The sequence below is a fragment of the Primulina huaijiensis genome, unplaced genomic scaffold (genome assembly GCF_012295235.1).
Source record: "Primulina huaijiensis isolate GDHJ02 unplaced genomic scaffold, ASM1229523v2 scaffold37775, whole genome shotgun sequence".
NCBI classification, from domain to species: domain Eukaryota; kingdom Viridiplantae; phylum Streptophyta; class Magnoliopsida; order Lamiales; family Gesneriaceae; genus Primulina; species Primulina huaijiensis.
The window spans coordinates 728,243-750,220 of NW_027358831.1; the positions used below are offsets into that span (position 1 = coordinate 728,243).

At 31.8% G+C, this 21,978-nt stretch overlaps 2 protein-coding genes, 1 non-coding gene and 1 pseudogene across 4 annotated transcripts; 2 read left to right on the plus strand and 2 right to left on the minus strand.

The window, feature by feature from the left end:
- Positions 1 to 2,081: 2,081 nt before the first annotated feature.
- Positions 2,082 to 3,666, minus strand: LOC140968763 (F-box protein At3g07870-like). Its single transcript, XM_073429864.1, has one exon. The coding sequence runs from the start codon at positions 3,478 to 3,480 to the stop codon at positions 2,347 to 2,349; it is 1,134 nt and encodes a 377-aa protein (XP_073285965.1). The 5' UTR covers positions 3,481 to 3,666; the 3' UTR covers positions 2,082 to 2,346.
- A 1,132-nt stretch (positions 3,667 to 4,798) lies between these two features.
- LOC140968828 (F-box/kelch-repeat protein At3g23880-like) lies at positions 4,799 to 6,245 on the minus strand (annotated as a pseudogene).
- A 2,445-nt stretch (positions 6,246 to 8,690) lies between these two features.
- Positions 8,691 to 8,763, plus strand: TRNAR-UCU (transfer RNA arginine (anticodon UCU)). The gene has a single exon. It is a non-coding gene; the product is annotated as a tRNA-Arg (tRNA).
- An 8,621-nt stretch (positions 8,764 to 17,384) lies between these two features.
- On the plus strand, positions 17,385 to 19,468 carry LOC140968758 (uncharacterized). 2 transcript variants are annotated; one of them, XM_073429856.1, is made up of 3 exons: positions 17,385 to 18,076; positions 18,229 to 18,833; positions 19,168 to 19,468. In XM_073429856.1, exons 1-3 carry the CDS (start codon positions 17,720 to 17,722, stop codon positions 19,205 to 19,207), a joined length of 1,002 nt encoding a protein of 333 aa, XP_073285957.1. In that variant the 5' UTR covers positions 17,385 to 17,719; the 3' UTR covers positions 19,208 to 19,468. The 2 variants fall into 2 exon arrangements, with proteins under 2 accessions (XP_073285957.1, XP_073285958.1); XM_073429857.1 differs by lacking the exon at positions 19,168 to 19,468 and having other exon boundaries at positions 17,386 to 18,076; positions 18,229 to 19,079.
- Positions 19,469 to 21,978: the final 2,510 nt, after the last annotated feature.

Here is a 21,978-nt window from a genome sequence, read left to right on the forward strand (position 1 = left end):
AAAAGAGAGAAGGTAACAGTGTCCACAATATGAAGCCACGTGTCGGAATCACGGAGATTCCAAGTCAGACACCCTGGTGGTGCTTGAATATTAGCCAAGTATTTGGAATATATACGAGTTTTTTTTGTTTTTTAGAGAAGCCACGTGTCGAAATCATGGGGATTCCAAGTCAGACAACCGGGTGGTGCTTGAATATTAGGCTAGTATTTGGAAAATCTACGAGTTTTTTTCTTTTTTTTTTGGAGGCAAAATTTGTAGGAGAAATTGGTGAAAAATCTCCAATCAAAATATTTCTTTGAGTTCACTCTTTACCCACAAAATTGTGTTACAATGTCATACAAATTGTGGTATACTTCATGTGGAAATGTGGTACACTTCATGTGGAAATGTGGTACTAAAAAAGTACTCAGGGACTGAACACAAAAAAAAAACGACGACTGGGAACTGAAGGCCAATTTCCCGAAATTTGTACAAGTTTTTGTTCGAAGTTCCATTCATGATTCAATTCGGAAAAAGTAGTGTATTTTCAACCACTAATTTTTTACCCCCTTTTATTATGTCTTACCATCATTTTTCGCAAAAACTTTACTTTCGATTTTATATTTATTTTTATGTGCTTAAATTATATATTAATTTATAATATAGTAAGTCGAAAGAGTTGCTAATAATGTTTTATTTTTATTTCATTAACCGGTTTAAAAAATTCATCAAATTATTCAACCAAGTTATATTTAAGCATTATTCAGTTTTATTAAAGTAATATGATTTTTTATGGAATTAAATAACATAAACGATCATATATATTTCAAATTACCTAAGTTTTCTTGCCATATATTTTATTTTGTGTTTTTAACAGATGATTATTTTTCTTCCCAGCTAAATTTTCTATCATACGTAGCAGTTTTTAAATTATTAGCATGTCATACATAGGAATAATTTAAAACGATGAGATACAAATTTCGAATAACTTTACATCAAAATCAATCCATTATAAATAATATATGGACACGTTATAGGTCATAAATTAATTTTATATTCCAATGCAATTATAAAATTATTAAAAATCTTATAACCAAAATAAATAAAGTATGTATGATATGATGTTAAGAATAATATAATGTGATATATAAAGTATGTAGGATCGAGGAGTATTTGTTGGGAATAGTGCTTTTCGGGCATTATAATTAGACTATATTTTTATATTATTAATAAAAGTAATATTTATTATTGAACATGCTTGTATGAAATTTAATGTATTCAATATCATAGAAAAATACCTACTTTATTGGGTGTGAGACAGATCACTTATTTGGGTCATCCATGAAAAAGTATTACTTTTTATTGTGAATATCGATAGGGTTGACCCGTCTCACGGATAAAGATTTGTGAGACCGTCTCACAAGAGACCTACGAATCAAATAAGTGTTTGTTTCAACATCTTCTCTTGTCCCTTTGTACGTTGTACAACAGCCACAAAAAATCAACATGACAAAGTTTTCATTGAAAGTGAAAAATATAATTTGACATGCTGGGCCATATGGATAGCTTGTTTTCAATGGGCTAGTCCAACGAGCCTTTAAATACTCCCTTGTGCCCAATACCCATATGTCTGGTCTCATGTCGTCACTGATCATTTTTCATACGTGCATAATAAAAATCAAGAACCAATTGTATCATCTCTCCCAAAAGCCCTAACTCAAAAATAAAATATAACTAGTTCAACTTCAGAAGAGCAGACGAGAAAAAAAATTAAATTTTTTGGGTTTCTTAAGAAAATATATATTTAAGCGATCATTAATCAGTTCATTAATGTATAATTTTTTTCTTATATTTCTGTTTTGGTGGATTAAACGAGAGTTTGATTCATGATCATTATTTCGATTTTCCTATCCACGCTTCTTCTGTCGAGTCTAGAGCTAGGGGTTTGTATAGTGCAATTTACTTGACTAAAGTAATTTGCAGGTAAGGCTTGCTTAACGGGGGGCGGTTCAACCCGGAATCGGACCGAAACATCCTCGTTAAAAACCCGAATTATGATTTATCCTAACGAGTTAATTGAATATGAGAATATTCATTTGTATAAAATTAATAAAATGATCGAAGTTCGCAACACTCGAAAGATTAACAAATAAAATGACTCGAGAGCTCAAATTCAGCTTGAAAGGCACTCTAATTACATAATCTCATACAATATGAATCAGGTAACACTCAACTACACCATCCAGCAAGTCCGAGCCATATTCTGCTCAACCCCCGTGATCATTAATGAGAAACTCCGGTTGCTATGAACGATTCTTGTACACTAAAATTTCATCTCGCGAATGTCTTGATTTACACAATTTAGAATCAAAAGATCCCTACATTCTCCACACAAAAACTTTTGAGAGAAACAAAACTTGAGGTGTGAAGCGTGGCCTCTGTCCAACCAGAGTAATGAACCATTTCAAAGGCATCAACTTTTTGAGTGGATTTGGACTTGTTGCTGTAAAAAAACAGCTCGAAATCTTCCCACAATATCAGTATGTCACCATCTTTAAAAACTTTTATGGGATACATGGTTTCACAGGTTGTCCGAAACATTATGGGGATCACATATTGCTGCGACCAAGATTCATTAACCCGGTAGTCCTTCATCATCCATATAACTATTGTATCCCACGTACTGTACTCGCATAAACATAAGCAGTCCTGTAGAACGACCAGACTTCTCGAATCTGGGAAAATTCTTGGATATGGAGGAAGTGGGGAAAATGGTTCGAAAATTTCGGTTTCTAGATCAAAACAAGAAATCAAATGGTGGCCATTGAAATCTTGTGCCAGCCAATGAAGATTTCCATTCAGGAAAACGCCCATGGAACTGCGAAGAGTTTGTATTGGATCGCCTAGCGCAACGCTTCTCCACGACCCTGTTCCTAGGGTATAAACCAGACACTCGACAGAATTCCCCTGAAGATTGGAACAGGACCTTGTTTCATGGTAATTATTCCAAATAACCTTGTACTGCCCACTTATCGAGCTTAACCCGAATCCGTAATGCGAATTGTAAGCATTCTGAACAACGAATTTAGGCTGGGGAAGAGCGATATACTCACGTGTGATTGGATTACATATGTAAAGAGAGTCGAGCCGCGTACTAAAGTCGCGCAAGAAAAGAAAACCATCAACGGAACCTTCAATCACTATTCTTGCATCAGGCGAGGTTATGAACGATCTGGGATCGAACTTTTTGACCAGATTATAGTGAAGATCGTGGTTTTGAAGCTCCAAAACGTCCTCAAATTCGATCACTTTCCATAAATCTTCCTCTTCAAATTGATGGGTTATTAGGCCGGGATTCGATAAAGAAAGATGGCATTTGGCAAACTCGGGAGCAGAGAGGATGTCAAGCCATCGCTTGCAGACGTGTTTGCAGATTACGATGGTTCGAATCGGAAGTCTTGAAAGAATACAGGCAATGATTTCTGATGGAAGACTATTCATCAAGAATTAATTGGTTGGTTCTGTTCTCTCGTATAGAGCTGGGGAATTTGTATGGTCTTTATTCCGAGGTTGATCCAGAGGAGATGAATTTACGAAGATGATTATAAAAAAAAAAAAAAAAGATACAAAAAATCTCAATTTTATTCAAGATGTGAGATTTGAGTGATTCAAAAGAATTAATAGGGTTGAATCTTGAGGATACTTTTATGTGCTTTGACTTTGAAATAATCAACCAGTTTGATTCTTGGAAGTTGCATTCCAAATGTGCCGTTCGAGCAGCCGCCCGCGTGTTAACAGGAAAAGATCAAGAAGCCCACAACACAGAACATGCCCACAAATTACATGAGCTCAATCGATGACATAACAAGAAAAGTAAACCTCAAGTGTTAAAATCCATGAAAGAAGCTCGTGACAAATATTTTCGTAATTGTTTGTAGCTAACAGAAGGAATAACAATTGTTATGTATGTTATAACAAACATGTTAAGTGTCAAAATATTATTCTATATGTTAAATAAAAATGTACCCGAGACTCTGTAAATAGTAAGGACTATGAAATCCAATTCTTAAATTTTCTCTTTCGTTTCATTAACTCGCTACACACTGTTTATCTGACAGAGATGTATGCGTTTGGAATTTTTCATGTCAACAAAATCCGGTGAAATATTTTTACATTCTCCCTTTATAACTCATTGGGAAGTTTGACCCTACACTTAGGATTTTGCTCCTAATGCTTTGATAAACAGCGGAAACTTAGGACAAAACGCGAATTTAGAGTCGAATTAATCATGACTATCATAATCGTAAAAAAAATAAAAAAAATCTCAGTTACACATAAGTAAAAAGATGATAACAGCATAGAATTCGATATTGAAAGGGACAGTTTCATCATAAACGTATATGAAATAAATATATTGTGTGTATCAAAAGTTAGTGTTGTGCTATGGTGTTGTCAACACGAGCGCACAACATGCAGCGAAAATTTATTTTAAACACACACGTAAACTTTAATGAATAAACACTGGATTTAAATACTTGTGCGATGTCTCATGACAAAAATTCACTACAAAATATGTAAATTGTTAAAACAAACGAAAACACTCTTCAATCAACACTCTGCGTCAGTGTTGTTCTTTGAGTGTTCCCAAATTATATTGAATAATATCTATATCTAGGGAAACAAATCTTATCGAATAATCAAGTTAATTTAAATTAGTCTAGAAATACAAAATAAAATATTTAATTGATTAAAAATAAGATATTCCTTTCAGATATCATCGATCCCTTGTTTATAGTATTAAGTGGGTATAGGTAGAAGATGGATGAAGCCTCGTGAATAACAGAGTGCAAGGGGTATGTGCACTGACTTGCATTACCATAGTATAACATGCTTTAACAGACAAGCGATGAACAAATATAACAAATTACAGAAATCTACGAAAACGACTCACAATTCATACATCATAGATCATGTCTGCAGCACCACACTTCAATATTACATTGACTAAAGCACATCACGTGAACTCGTTCGCTCAAGAAAACAATATTACGTCTTCACCAGTGAAACTCTTGAGCGAGAGAGAATGGTCGAGCAGTGAGGTATGAACTCTATCCATCCACGTTCGTTCTGAATAACCAACTCAAGTTTTTGACAAGTTTCGGTCTTGCTGCTGAAATAGAATAGGTTATTATTATCCCAAGATAGCAATATGTCACCATCTTTAAAAGCTTTGATTGGGTAAACTGCTTCAAAATATGAACCAACAAAGTCCTCTGAATTAGAAATAACAAATTGCTTAGTCCAAGATTCCCCCACCCCATATTCCTTCATCACCCATATAACAATAATATCCTCATCTTCCGAGCTATTATCGAGAAAACACAAGCAATCATCCAAAATTCCCAAGGTTCCAAGAGCTACTGGCCCTAGTGGTGGTGGAGGTGGAGGAAAGGGCCTAAACGACTCGGCTTCAAGATTGAAACAAGAAATTAACGTGTCGCAAGTCTCGCATAATCATGTAAAAACCCGTGAAGATTTCCATTCAGGAACAAGCTAAAGGAACTGAGATAATGTCCAAATGGTGGGCCTGGTTCAATACTTCTCCATGACCTTGTTCCAACTGTGTATACCAAACACTCATAGTTTTGAAGACCCGAGCATGGCCCTGCTTGGTGATCGTATGAATGCCTATGGACATTCCTAACCACCTTGTATTGGCCACTGATCTTGCTTTGTCCAAATCCATACTCAGAAAGGTCAGGATATTCGACAACAGTTTCAACCCCGGGAAGAGCAATATACTCACGTGTGATGGGATTGCATATGTACAGAGAATCATACGGTTTGCTTGCAAGATCCTGCATGCAAATCAAACCATCAACCGAACCCTTAATCCATATATTGGCATCAGAGGCTCCAATAGACTTGCTAGGTCAAATTCCATCACTTGATTGTAATGAAGATTGTGGTGTTGAAGCTCGAATTCATCTTCATCTTCAAGTTGGAATATTTGGCATGAATCTGAGTTCTTGTGAGATCCACGTCGACGGATTACTAGGCCAGGGGTTGATAAATTAGGAAGATGGGATGCGGCAAAGACAGGAGTTGAGAGTAGGTTGAGTAATTGCTTGCAAACGCATTTGCAGCTTAGGATGGATCTGATAGGGAGCCTCGAGAGAATATTGATCATGATCTCTGATGGCAGATTAAGCAAGAAAGGACTTTTACACATGATCCTTTGATTCATTTTTCGTCTTTTGTTTCTACGTAAAATCCTTTGCTGGGAGATTATAAGTTTGCTGGATATATATATAATTATATATAAATAAAAGAAAAAAAAAGGGGAGTCTAAAAAATCAGAAATTAAAAGAAAGACACAATTATTAGCAGAAATTAGGGAAATCATCAAATGACAAACAAATGATGGTACGCTAATGTAAGATCAATCTTACACACAATTCTGAAATATATCTGAAGATGGATAAAGAAGCCGCAAGGCTCTCTCTTCTCTGACAAGTTTCTGCGTTCGGTCTTCGAATGGATTTTTTAAAACTTAATTTTTTTTTTTTTTTCNATTTTAAAAAGACTTGAGACTACAACCTCTCTTCTCTGACAAGTTTCTGCGTTCGGTCTTTGACTGGTTTTTTTTAAACTTAATTTTTTTTCAATTTTTTAAATTATTAATTTTTTTGGACATTTGTCTCTTATTTAAAAAAAATTTGAGACTACAAACTCTCTCTTCTCTGACAAGTTTCTGCGTGCGGCCTTCGACTGGTTTTTTTTAAAACTTAATTTTTTTTTCGTTTTACTAATAAATGATTGTCATGATGGTGTAATAATAATAGTAATAATAAAGATTTTTTAAAAAAATAAAAAAGAGCACAAATTCAAAAAAATTGCATTTACAAATATATAAGAATTTTAAGACGATTTATCTTTCAAATTATTGTACTTGAACTTCAATTCTATTTTTTGTATGTGATTTCAAGTCCCATCGTTTGTACATAAGAGATGTGCCCAAGTTCTAAAATAATAATATTAATTAATTGAAAAATAAAAATGAGAATTGAAGATAAAGTTTATTATTTTGAAAAAAATAAAAAAATAAAAAAGTTTATCGACATACATACAAATTTTTGACAGTCAAACCAACACATTTTTAAATAAATAAAATAAATTGTTTAAAAAATAAAAATAGCACAAATTCAAGAATTTTAGGTACAAAAATTCAAAAAATTTCATATTCCAACTATTATTATTATTGTCTTTTCTTAATTACATGATCACATACTGTGCGACCAAGATTCCTCAACCCTGTATTCCTTCATCATCCATATAACTATCAGATCCCGCGTAATATTCTCACATAAACATAAGCAGTCCTGTAGAACAGACGGGCTTCTTGAATCTGGGAAATGACTTGGACATGAAGGAAGTGATGAAATCGATTTGAAAATTATGTTTTCGAGATCAAAACAAGAAAAAAAATGGTGGCAATGGGAATCTTCCACCAGCCAATGAAGATTTCCAATCAGGAAAACTCTCATGGAACCGTAAAGAGTTTGAAATGGACAGCTTGGCGCAACGCTTCTCCACGACTCAGTTCCTCTGGTGACTGGTATAAACCAGACACTCACCAAATTTCATCTGAATATTGGAACCGGGCCATTGGAAATTGTTCCTGACAACCTTGTACTGCCCACTTATTAAACTAATTAACCCGAATCCGTTTCCCAATTGTAAGCGTTATGAACAATGAATTTAGGCATCTTCCTCTTCAAATTGATGTACAATTAGGCCACGATTCGATAAAGAAAGATGGCATTTGGAAAACTCGGAGCAGAGAGGATTTCAAGCCATCACTTGCATGCAGCCGCGTAGCATACGCTGGTTGGAATAGGAAGTCTTGAAAGAATACATGCAATGATTTCAGATGGAAGACTATTCATCAAAATTAATTGGTGGCTCTATATCTACTTCGGGTATGTATCTTGTAAGGAGCTAGATAATTTTTATGCCCTATATCTTACTTCGGGTATGTATCAAAAATATAGTTGCAACTATATTTTTGAGAAAAAAAAAATTACAAAAGAAAATACAAAAATTTTCAATATCATTCAAGATGTGAGATTAGTCATTAGAGAGTGATTCATAAGAATGAATAGGATTGAATTTTAAGTAGACTACGATGTGCTTTGGCTTTGAAATAATCAAAAAGTTCTATATTTGGAAGTTGCATTCCATATGTGTGACGTTGAGTAGACGCGGCATTTAACATCAAGTCGGGACATCCCAACTCAATCAAGATCAAAGGTCGAGAATTCCCAGCTAAGGAAAACTCAACCACATTTAAAGTTGTTAACGCTTCTGTGTATTTTTTTATCATTTTAAAAATTTAAGTTATAAAAACGATTTTATTTTATGATATTTATGAAATAAACTAGTTTTGATTTATAATGTGATACGAGGCTTGTTATTTGACGGTTATGTGATTGTTGAACGTCGGTGTCGATTAACCCCATCACAAATGTGACAATATGGAACGATAATTTCGACGAAGGTTACAATATTGTGAATAATATACAAAAAAAAAAACATTATAAAAATATTTGTACTACGATCAAGTCAGCAAAGAAAACAAAAGGAAAAGCTGAGAAAAGTAAAACACTAAATATTTTAGTACTAAAGTAAATCAAATATCATTAAAGCAAGCGCCCATGGCCTAATGGATAAGGCGTCTGACTTCTAATCAGGCGATTGTGGGTTCGAGTCCCACTGGGCGTGAAGTTTTGTTCTACTAGGGCAAGGATTATTTATTCTTTTTACTTGACCCACCTGCACTTTGGCCCAATTAATGACATATGTTTCGATCTAGGGCCCATCCAGGCCTTGGCCCAACTTGAATCACTTGACAATTCTCTCCGATTCCCCGTAAACCCATCAGATTAACACAATTAAACCCAAAACTACATCAACAATGTTCGCCACTCGGCTAAATTTATTTCTTCCAAAAAATAAAAATTTTCTTTTATTCTTTATTGTCGAAATTGGTTAAAACTCGTTATGAAGTCTATCCTTAGATACAACAAATAATTTTGTAACCATAGTTTTAATATATTCGTATAAATTATTATACTTAAATTAATTTTATAGATAAAAATCAAAAAACAAATATTAAGTAAGAACATCCAATGAACTCCATTCCCACAAATTTAGGGGAAATTTACAATACCTTGTATATATGATGACAATTTTAAAACATTTATTATACTTGAGATCGAGTGTAATCAGGAGCGGAGACAAAATAAGAGTGGCACTGATAGGGGTGGACATTCGGTTAAAATTGAATCGAACTTTCTGAAATCGAATTAACTATACTTTTTTTATGAACCAATCCACCGAAATTTATTACAAAAATCCAAATTTAAAATTGGTTATTTAATTCGATAATCAAATTACCCCGACTTTTAGACTTTTTTTTTAAAAAAAAATCAAGTTTTAATTAAAAATATTTAATATAAAAATTGAGTTAAAAAGTTTTAAATTTTATTTATTAAAAAATATATATTTGTAAATCTAGTTGTATTGTTCAATAAAACTTTATTAGAAATTTATAATATTTATATTTTAATAAACTTTATTATAAATTTTAATAATATTAATTTTTATATATATATAAAAGTTCGATTTATTCGGTTAGTTTTATGTTAAAAATGAAATCGAAATGAACTTAATATTTAAAAAGAATAAAATCAAACTTCCAAACATAACGAAACGATTTTTCAAATTAATTCAATTTGATCGGTTATTGGTTGAAATCAATATTTAATTCGACCTTATACTGAATTGATGTATGTCATTTACTTGTCGATGTCTGTTCTTTTGAGTTTAAAAATAATTTGATAGTGTTTCTTTTTTTCATTCTTCTAACTATAGTTTTCATTCTCAAAATCTCAATCAATTGATTATTTTCCCCAAAATTCGCAACAATAAATTTTTAAATGTAAAAATACAAACTCGAAAATTCATATACATCATAACTCATAAGTCAACATTATCACAACTTGAATTATCTTAACTAAATACTGGATATAATTTTAGAGTTGTCAATTTCAGACATGAATGAAGTGTGATTTATAAGATCGTTTTATTTTAAATTTTTTAACATTGGGCCGAAAAAAATTATAACTTGTAAAAAAAAAAAAAAATGGGGCTGAAGCTCACCACAACCGAGGGTAGATGAGCCCCCTGCGTATAGATGAACTGAGATTTGAGTAAAGTTATTATTTAAAAAAAATTTGACCAAAATTATCGATCAAAATTTCCACGCATTATTTATTATTGAGAGGGTTCTACTTAATTAATAAACTATGCACTGGTCCATTCAGTACTTGACTACGAAATCCACAACCACAATTTTTATTATTATTATTATTATTATTACATGGGTCCTAACAATTTGTTACAATTTCGGCTGTAAATGCAACTTTATTGTTTATTGGACCACAATAATCAATAAATAAGTAAATAATCGAATAATATATATATATATTAATACAATTGTATGTGTTTAACCTACAAATTTAATATACCTATAATGTTAATTGGCTACCATTTTTGTGACTAATTTGTACATTCTTAAGGCATCTTTTAAGGGAAAAAACATTTATTACTTGGAAAATCGAAATTAGTCTATTATCTTGGTGTGATCAATTCAATGGCTAGCAGTAAAAAAAACTATTCGCGCACACTTGTGTTACTATTATATTTTTACGATTTTATTTTATAATTATGATATGTTTGTATGTATTGTAAATTTATGGAAAAAGTGAAATTGAGAAGAAGAAGAAGAAGAAAAACCCTAAACAAGAGTTTTGAGTTATTAATAAAAGTGGAGTTTGGACAAGAAACTCTGTAGTATATGGTGTATTATGGATGCACTTCAATGACAACTTGGTTATTAGGTGGGACGTCAAAATAGAAGATTTTAATTTACATAATTTTTTTGAATAATTATATCTATTTTTTTCATGGTAAAAATGATCGATTATCCCAGATTTACTCGACACAAATTGTTTCAAGTTGTATTTAATTTGGATTGGATCTTTTCTCAACTTTGGGAGTCTTCCTTTCCCACATTAATATAGAAGATCCAATTCATATTTACCTAAATTATTTCTCTTGCTTAGTTATATGGCAAAAACTTGTGTGAGACGGTCTCATGGGTCGTATTTTGTGAGACGAATCTCTTATTTGGATAATCAATGAAAAAATATTATTTTTTATGCTAAGAGTATTCTCTTATTTAAGTCATCCATAAAAAAATATTACTTTTTATGCTAAGAATATTACTTTTAATTGTTAATATTGGTAATGTTGATCCGTCTCACAGATAAAGATTCGTGAGACCATCTCACAAGATAACTATTCTAGTTATATAACCTTTTTATGAAAAAATTGTAAAGCAATACAAAAATGACACACCATATGAAATTAAATCAATTGTACGCATATTGAAGCCTACAACAACTTTAGTACTCGATTACCATAAATGACTTGACAAAGGTTTTTGGCTAATTTCCAATGCATTCTTTTAGGGGTGGAAATGGAGAGCAAAAACCTTAGTGGGAAAAGGAATCCTCTGATGGGGACCTTTGCTAAACATTAAAACAAACAATATCTATAAATAAATACATTATTATCAGTCCAAAGGGAAAAAAGTTTCCTGAATATTGTTAAGTTTTTATGCTTGGAACTTTAATTAACTTTTTTCTTGCCATCAATCTTTCCTTAAAAAGTCTCTTATGCAACTTGGCAGGTTGGGTCATGGCTTTATGATAACTGGAACAAAGAAAAGCTTTGATTTTTTTATTTATAAAATTATCAAATAAAATCTGAATTATATATATANAAAAAGAAAAAAGGTGTAATTAAGAGACTGTGTTTGTCATAGCTGCCTGCCCTAATTGGACAATGCCTCCAGCTATGAGATATGAATTGGCTGAATGTGACCATTCTTGAAACACACTGTATAATGTAGCATTCATTACTGGTATACTTTATTTTTTATTATATTCTTCGAATAATAATATTTTAGATAACAAATATTAATGAACTAGATAATAAATATTCAGATAGGAAAGTTTTTATCGACTAAAATTGTCAGCTTTAGATTGAGATCATTCATTTTGGGTACTAGAAGCATTGTTTTCAAAACATGATCGAATCGGTTGTTTCGGTCGTAAATTGGTCACAGGTCCGATCCGAAACACTTTCAAAACCCATTTTAGAGGTCAAACATTCAAATCCGGTCGAAACATTATGAAATGGTAAACCAGTTCAACCAGTTTTGAATTTTTTTTATTTGAAAATTTTATTTTCTTATTTTCAAATCTTAAATTTAATATTTGATTATGTATACATGATTATTTTGAATTTGAACTTCATGATAAATATTATTTCAGTAGTATAATAGTTTATTATTCTATTTTTTGTTTAAAAAATATATATAATTATAATTGATATTTTAAATATATGTATATTGTTATTTAATTTTTAAATTTTGATAAATATATTTTTTTTAAAAATTACATACATCTTTCAGGTTTTAAAATTTAAAATACAGTATTAATTATATTATATTAGTATTTTATATAATATAATATTATTTCGATCCGATCTTCCGGTTAAATCAATCCGATCGATTGAACCGTTCTCTTAAAATAGATCAGTTCTGTTTAAAAAACATTGTTAAAAAACAAATATTCAATAACACAAACATTATATATTATCATATTATTTTTGTTTTGATAATTTATGATGCGATTGTCCTTGTTTATGTTTTGACCAGAATGTAGTAGAAATGATAAAGATGACATATTTTCTTTTCAAGTTTGGACCCTCTTTAGTTTGATATGTTCTTATGGTGACATCTATGAGCGCGCGTAGAATATTTACATGAATATTTTGTTAAACGTCAAATCGATCATCTTTTTAACACATTATTACATTAAACATTTCGATATTCGAGAACATCTTGTCACATTCACTTTTTATTTTATGTATAAGAAAATATTCTCGCAAACATCTCAAAACATTTAATACAATCGTGTATGTGAAAAGATAACTAATGTGACGTTTCATAAGATAGTTCTACGAACATCTTGCAATGCCCATTAGATATCTAGCGACAAGCAAAGTGTGGATAACATATTTGAAAAGAATATTTTATTTCTAATTAATCTTTGTATTGTATCTAAATCGAAAAATAAGGATTTTGTATTTTTAGATTAATTTGACTTGATCGAATAATGAGAGTTATTCCTAGATAATTTAATCTTGGTATTTATCATACATTATTTGTTTTTTGTATTTATCCCTAATATATAATATCTTAGATTTGAATATATTGTTATTCCTAATAAACTCTTGTTTCTATGTTTGTATGATTTTTTTATGGAAAAATAATTAGGTCAAGATATGCATCTAGTTTTTAGTTTGGATGCATTTAATTCCTTGGAGTGTAAAGAAATTTGGTTTTGCTATTTTCACTAGTATTGTTTTGTATAAACGATTTATATATTTCCTAGTGAATTTTTGTCATGAGGTGGTGTACAAGTATTTATACTTCTACATAATTTAAACATGTCTTTTATTTATTAAAATTATATTTATGTGTTTATAATTAACTTCCGCGGCATGTTGTGCGTTCGTGTTGACAACACCAGACTAAAACACTAACTTCTGATACACACATCATAATTTATTTCATGTCCATTCATAATCAACAGTCCCTTTCAATATCAAATATATATACATACACACACGAAGTTAATACACTCATTTGTATTTTTACGTGTCATTTTTATTTTGTTTTGAGTATATTATTATTACCTTTTGTATGCTCCCAAATCTTGTTTAACTGTTGTGTGTGACCCATTAATCTCACGCGTTGGAGCTACCATTTATCTAAATTATTATTATTATAACAGATTATAGCTTTTAATCCTTATCTTCATTATTTATTTATTTCGTAGAGCATAAATTTAAAATGTCAGTGGTCCCTCAGAAAGTATCTCAATTGACGACTAATACCACAAACAAGTATTATTAAAATTAATGGGAAATTTTTTTTTACATAAAATAAATAAACACTTAATCTTATAATAAAATTTTTTTTAAAAAAAATATTCATTGATTTGTTCACTTATATACGTATCTCGTCCCAAAAAATATAAATATTTTAAATATATATAAATTTCACCTCTCTTAAAACATAAAAAAAAAAAATCTGAAAAATCGAATAATATAACAAAATATGAAGTGTAAATATCAATATAATATGATAATAAGTACATATAAAATTTTTTTTATTTATTTACATAAATTCGCAATTAATTAATCATTTTCATAATCGGGGTGGGGATATGGACCATGCAGTTGGATCCATCATTAAGAAGGAAAATGAAACATACATTCTTGTAGAATGAATTCATTATAGAGCATGGCATTCCCGTTGGATGGAAAATGATGGGGGCATTTAAATTATTTACTATTTTCTTCAAATTTGATAAATTAAAAATTTTCCAAAAAGAAAAAAATTATTAAATATAAAATAATAATTTGGCCAAAACCGATGCAAATGTTGAACATAATAATAAGGTACTGATAATCAATAAAATCAAATAATTCTGATGATCATATTGATTTTCTTTTTGTCGGCGAAAAGAAAAGACGAAAACTTAGGCAAAAACTTGTGCAAGACGGTCTCACGGATCGTATTTTGTGAGACAGATATCTTATTTGGGTCATCCATTAAAAAATATTCTTTTTTATTGTGAATTTGCGTAGATAAAGATTCGTGAGATCGTCTCAAAAAAGACCTACTCGAAAACTTATTGCTTTCACACAATAATTGATGGAAATTATTCATGGATAAGATGAATTTGCGTAGATTCTTAATTTTTCTTGCAGTAAAAAAAGATTCTATATATAAAAAAACATGTACTATTCAATATAAAACATTAAAGTATATATTAATGTACAAATATGGATAATATTCGAATCAATCTTTTTGACCAGAGGTGAATTGTGATTACTTAAACTATTATAAATTGAAAATCCATGTTTAAACTTGTCCCAATTTAAACCTTAATTATGATGTAATTTATTTAATTTAAAATTTTTAAACTAAAAAAAAAAAGTGAATACAAAGATTAAAATGTTTTCATTGATTAGCTTCGGTAGCTTGCAGCTAGCGCCATTTGACCCACCTACACAATTATTTCATTTAATTACAATTATTTCATTTAATTACATATGTGCACCATATTAAATATTTCAAATAAAAGTGCTTAATCAGTTTGCAGCTACGTGTTTTCCTAATTATCATGCTAGTTAAACTTGTCCAAAAGATCTACCAAAGAATCTTGATACTACAATTGAATTTTAAACTCGAAACCTCGTTTCAAACTTGAAATCTTGGCGTCAGATCAATCATCGACATCATACTTAGATTTTAGAGTTAGCTAAATCATATTTATATCATGTTTAGGCTTTTACAAGGTAAAAATAACTTATTCTCGTCGATAGATATTCCTCGAATAATTGGAATACATTTAATTTAATTTTTGGGTGTTGATTATTTCTTGAGAAGATAAATTAAACTATAGAAGGGAGGAGATTATGGAAGATCTCATCCTATAATTAGATGCAGGCGATATGGCTAACAAAGGAAAAGGGCGGCTTCACCAAAGTAATTCGATTCACTTTCCAATGAGATCTTACAAGACCAAAGACCAGACATCCCCCAAAGTGTTTCTTTCTACGAAAACCCACGAGGACTCTCGTAAATTTATTAACAATAATTATGATATTAGTGTTTTTATTACATAAATATTAATAGTTTTTTCAGAAATAATATTAATGTTCTGCGCACACTCATGCATATATAGTACATTTTTAATAAAAGTTTAATGTCGATTTATACGATAAGTCGAGTACAAACGATCGATTCCATAAATAAATTAATCTTAGATTTTACGTACTTGTGTTGGAAAACCCCTATTATTGCTTCTATATTTCAGAATGAAGTTAATTATTATCAAGAATTTCTGATTTTACGAGTGAACTTTTGTCCATATAATATCAGTAAGATATATCATGATATCCTCAAGGTAAAAACTTGTGTGATACGGTTTTACGGGTCGTATTTTGTGTGACAGATCTCTTATTTGGGTCATTCATGAAAAATTATTACTTTTTATTGTGAATATACCCGTCTTACAGATAAAGATTCGTGAGACCGTCTCACAAGAGACCTACTCTATCCTCAAATAAACTAAGTAAAAAATAACACCAAATTGAGAAGAAGAAAAAATTAGTAAAAAAAGACACGTCTAATGCGTCATAACATTATCTTGATGTTGTATATATTATGATTAACGTGTAATCGAATATTATTATTCCGAGCTATTCATGATTTCACGATTAGGTAAAACTTTCAAACTTCATAGTGATGACAAACAAAAAAAAAATACAGATAATTAATAATAAATTTTTAAAAGAAAAAGAAAGAAGGGTGACTTTAACAAAGTAATGGAAAATTAATAGTCGATACACTATATCTTTAATCAACTGAAAAAGATTTCAAAAATACATTAAGAAACGAGGGAATATGACCCTACTATATGATTGATGGGAACCACTAAATATAATTGTCTTCCTCAAGTATCATGTGGCTTTGGACAAGAATCATACGTAGTGTGACCAAGAAATTATATACAACATTTTCAACTTACAAAACACAAGAATCCCACTATCTAGAATCGAAACAAGATTGGGAAATGGTACTTTTTTTTTTTTTTTTTAATACTTGGGAGATGGTACTAATATGAGAATAGGAGCAAACAAAGCACACCAAATATCAATGGACTAGAGGGGAAGTAAAGGAACAAAATCAGTTGCTCGAGGAAGAAAAGGAGGAAAGAAGAAGATGAGTGGCACTAAAATCAAAAGATAAGCACAAATTAACGCAATAAGGTTCAAGTTTTTGAGAAGAAGTAACTTAGTTTTAGGTGCCCAATTCCACTCAATCTGGTCAAACTTTTATCACACCCCAATGAACTCATTCTTACATCATCATTCTAACACATTATCATCAAAGAAAGCATTTTTTTAAAATTTTTTTTTAACCCAATATTGTTTTTATAAATAAAGCTCAATCAATCAGATTAGCCCATCGAATTGATTTATGGAAAAAAAAAATCAATTGATTGGTTGATTTTCTCAATGAGTCGAATAGGGACTCGGGAATTCTATTATTTTTAGCAATTAATGTACCAAATTGACGAAATAATTTATATTTAATCTTAATTAGATTTACGTTATAAAAAATAAAATTCTATGGGAACTCAAAAACCTTTGTTGTCCCTCAAAACTGCCTTCTTTTAGTCTGATTCTTCAAGTGAGGGATTAAATTTTTGTTCTTTTCTTTCTAATAACTTTCCTCCCATTATACAGTGGAAATGGCAGATTATCAATCATCCTATCCCCTGTATAGGAAACACTCATCATTGCTCCCAACAATCTTTTTCAACCTTCGAAACATGAGCTTCTAAGATTGATATTCCCTCGTTTCCATCCCATTTGTATCATTCCTCTGCTTTTGCGGTTTTGCCCCCCTATCCTACCATTTAAATATCCGTATTCGTAACCCTTTTTCTATCCTACCTTCTTTGTGATGGATACTTATTCCGCTAACTCTGTTAATGGCTTCTACAATTTCTTGACTCGTGGGATCGATGATCTCGAACGCCTGTTTCTGTCTAACAACTTCATGTCCATTCAGTTCCTGCAGAGGGTTCTGTCCCTCTTAAGATCATTCCACACGCAGTTGACTCTTCTGGTTCAGAAGCTTCACTTGCCTGTTGGTGAGAAATGGCTTGATGAGTACATGGATGAAAGTTCCAAGCTTTGGGAGGTCTGTCATGTGCTTAAAACTGGGATTTCAGGCATGGAGAATTACTATTCTGCCGGCCTTAATATCATTTCTTCACTCGATGGCCATCGCCATTTAAGCCCCCAGCTTTTTCGACAGGTGATGCATACATAGCCATCAAGATTCAAATTGGGTTTTTGTTAAAAACAATAAAAATCTTGTTTTTTCATTTTTTGATTGGGATCTTGACCTTTTTATATATATTATATATATCTTCATCATCATCATCATTATCATTTTAAAAAAAACAGGTTATTCGGGCTTTATCAGGATGCAGGAGAGAGGCAGTGGGGATGGAGGAAGAAAACAGGTCATTAATGGAGACGAGAATCGAACCAGAATCATTGAAATTTGATGAGATAGTTACCGTAGAATCAAAGCTGAATGGATTCAATGGGTTCAGGGGAGTTCTTTATGCAATGAGAAATGTCAGTTCCCTGCTTCTGATGATTCTGCTCTACGGATTAGTTTACTGCTGTCCCGAGTCGAATTCGCTAGGAAATGGATATGAAGGCCGCCTTCTCTTTGGATCATCTTTCATGATCTCAACAGCCAGGCTACAACAGAGGGTAGCTTCCGAAATCAATCAGATATCGGACCGGCCCGGGATTCTGTTGCATGAATTCAGGAGATCAAAAGTGGCCATGGATGAGCTCAGAGCAGAGGTGGAGAGGAAATGCTCGCAAGGGATCATGGAATGGGAATCAGAAGTCGGAATAAGGGAGAGAGTGGAGAATTTGAAGGGGTGTTTTGGTAATTTGAGGGCCGGAACGGAGAATATAATTGGACAGCTCGATGATTTTTTTGATGAAATTGTGGAAGGACAGAAGAAGCTCTTAGATTTCTGCAGTCATAGGTAAAGAGAATTTAAGAGGTTATAAATTCAAGAACTTGAAGGGTAAAAAAGGAAAATACAAGTAGTTAAAAAATTAGTAAAACTTTGTTTCATCCAACTCTCTTCATTTTAGTTTTATTATATTTTATTTTTCTTGTTTTACATCTACCCCTCTTGTGGAATTCTTGCTTTAAAATGGTAACAAGGCGCCATAAATATGAATTTTTTTATGTTTAATTTATGGGAATCAAATAGCGTATTTATCTATCCTACTTTGTTAAATTTTTTTATTTAAATTAGATAAAACCAGTTGGTGGAAAATCCTTGAAAGTGCTTTTCATGGTTTTCATCATAGAATGAAGCATGAGAATCTAATGGCCAATAAAAAAAGATAGCATGACAGTAAAAGAGCAAAGATGACATGACTACAACAAAGCAGGAAACACATATCAAACCAAGCAAGAAAATCAACAAACAGAGCAGTAAAAAAGAAAAGATGAAAGAATGTAAACTTCTTTTCACAAAGGTCAAAATCTTGAGAATTTCAGAGGTATCTTTTGAATTATTTTGTTTAGGGTGTGTCATTCTTTATGGATATTTAGTGTAAATGACTGATTTTATTACAGTAAAAGAGGAATGATGTTTTGGGACAACATTAGATTGCTGGATTTAGCTTTTCATTTGCACTCTCTGAAGCTTTTGTCTGATTCAGTTAGTTTCCCTCGAAAGCAATGGATTTTTTTTTTATCATCGCGCTCTTCCCCTAGCTCGTTCCACCACATAAGCCCCCAATGAGGCCGCTTACCGAAATTCTTCATTTTCCAACTAGACATTATATTTTATATATTCCTTCTANATTGTTGCCATTTTCTTCCTTCTTTTCCGGGTGGACCGTGGAGAGAAATGATAATAATTGTTATTATCATAAAAAAATCTTGGGAGTCCCTTTCTCCACCATCTAACCGGATCTCATGCTTTTTGTCCTTTGCCAGAAATTCATGCCTTCCTTGCCTTTAAAAGATTTTCTTTTTCCTTAAATAATTAAAAAAATTGCATAATCATTGAGTCAAAGAAATGAAGAACAGAGCGAACTAAATGAAAATAATGCATGTTATTGCTGGTGGTTTTAGCAACATTCCAGTCTTCCAACTAACACGGTCCGATACAGACCCTTTCAACGCGTAATGTTAATTTATTGTATTCTTGTGACATTGACACCAGATTATAATTATATAATGCAATTATATAATTATAATTATAAGATCACTATCTGTTTTATTATTTTAATTTCATGTGTGTACGTATAAAGTCGTACACAAAGTCTCAGTCTCTATTCATGTAACCAAGGAACTGAAATTAGACCTGCCGGGTTCTGGTAATAAACAAGTGAGGATCTGGAGACATGATTATTCATTGTCCTCTGGAAATAACACGTCATGCGAGAGCTCGAAATCTTATGGTGTCAATCCATCGAATTTCCACAGGCTTAAATCAGCAAATAACAAAGGTGGACAGATGATTTGGTAGATCATAGTAAGTATAAAATCGAACAAATGAAAAACAGCGTGGATAGATCGATCGTCCAATTAACTCGAGGGAATGATCGAGATGGTTAGATGATTCTCAAGATGGGATGCACAATGAATTGGGATTAAGTTGTTAAAATCAGCCATGTATCAACACAAGCTAGCCAAAGTAAGTATGCGCCATTAAGAATGAAGTGATTTTTTTGGCAGCAAAAACTATAAATATGATCTCAGAAAGGGAAGATAATTATTAGCATGCATCTTATACGTAGCCACGAAGAATAATACAAGCTTAAATTACTCAAGATAAAGAGAATAACATGGGCACTTTGGAAGCTATTTTCTCCAGTTGAAAATGCCCAACTTGCATGCATACTTGTATGATCGATTGTGTGGGAGCTAACTAAAGAAAGGGTAACATTTCTTGTTCTATATATTAACGACTGTCAAATTGGTATGCTAGCTGGAATCTTGTATTTTATTCTATCGATCATAATTAGGATTAGTTTGTTTATTATTCCCCTTAATTCACCACGAAACCATCCCAAACTGCTACCTTCTATTTTTCTACAACTATCCTCTTTGGGGCTTGAGAGAGTCCTACACATATTATATCTAATACTCCTAACTAGGAGATTTCAATAATGATTGTTTTTCCCCCTAAACGCCTGCATTAAACAAGGATATAGGGTCGACATGATCATAGGCTCGACGTGTTCATACCTCTAGGAGCGTCACATACCTCAAACAAACGTGGACCTACAATGTCATGTGTCTCCATAGTATGTTGTCCATTGGATCTGATGCCAGCTAGTGCTTGATCGTCCACGAGAAAGGACTGAGTGACCTTACTGAAATGTCCATCTCAAAGATATAAGCATGACATGATATGCAAATTTCGCATATTATCATGACATAAAAACATGAATCATAAATCATATGAAAAGTAAAATGAAACACATGAGAATGTATAATTAGCCGAATATCTCGGTCAATATGTACATACCTAAACACCGGTCTAGGATAACATGAATGTTTACTCACAGATCCTAGACATTACAACCCAACAACGGTATTAATCTCGAATCATGCTTCATAATTGAAGTACTATCCCCCAAGTGAATCCCGAGTGCCCTATTTATAGACAGAGTTTGGAAGGTTTGAATTGTACGTGCCATCGGCGTCTTGACACCTCATGATTTGGAAGTTCAGAACTCCAACGCGTTGATGCTCATTGGACAGAGGACGCCTTAGTGCTTTGATGGTTGAATGGGATCGAAAGCTCTGAACCGACCGACAGCTCCAAACTGCTCCTCAATCTTTCCGAATCGACATTTTTTTAAGTGTCAGATTATTACAACATGCTGCGTACTTGTTCATTTAGTTTTTTATGAATAGTTATTATTGGAGTTAAGTTAGTATTTAAATTACGAACAATTTGTAGTGAAAATATTTGTACTTATTTTGTTATAAGTTGTAAAATTATTATGTGATAATGTGCTTTATTTTAAAAATATATGATGTAATTTGGTTTAGGCAAAAACTTGTGTGAGACAGTCTCACGGGTCGTATTTTGTGAGACATATATGTAATTTGTGTCATCCATGAAAAAGTATTACTTTTTATGCTAAGAGTTTTAC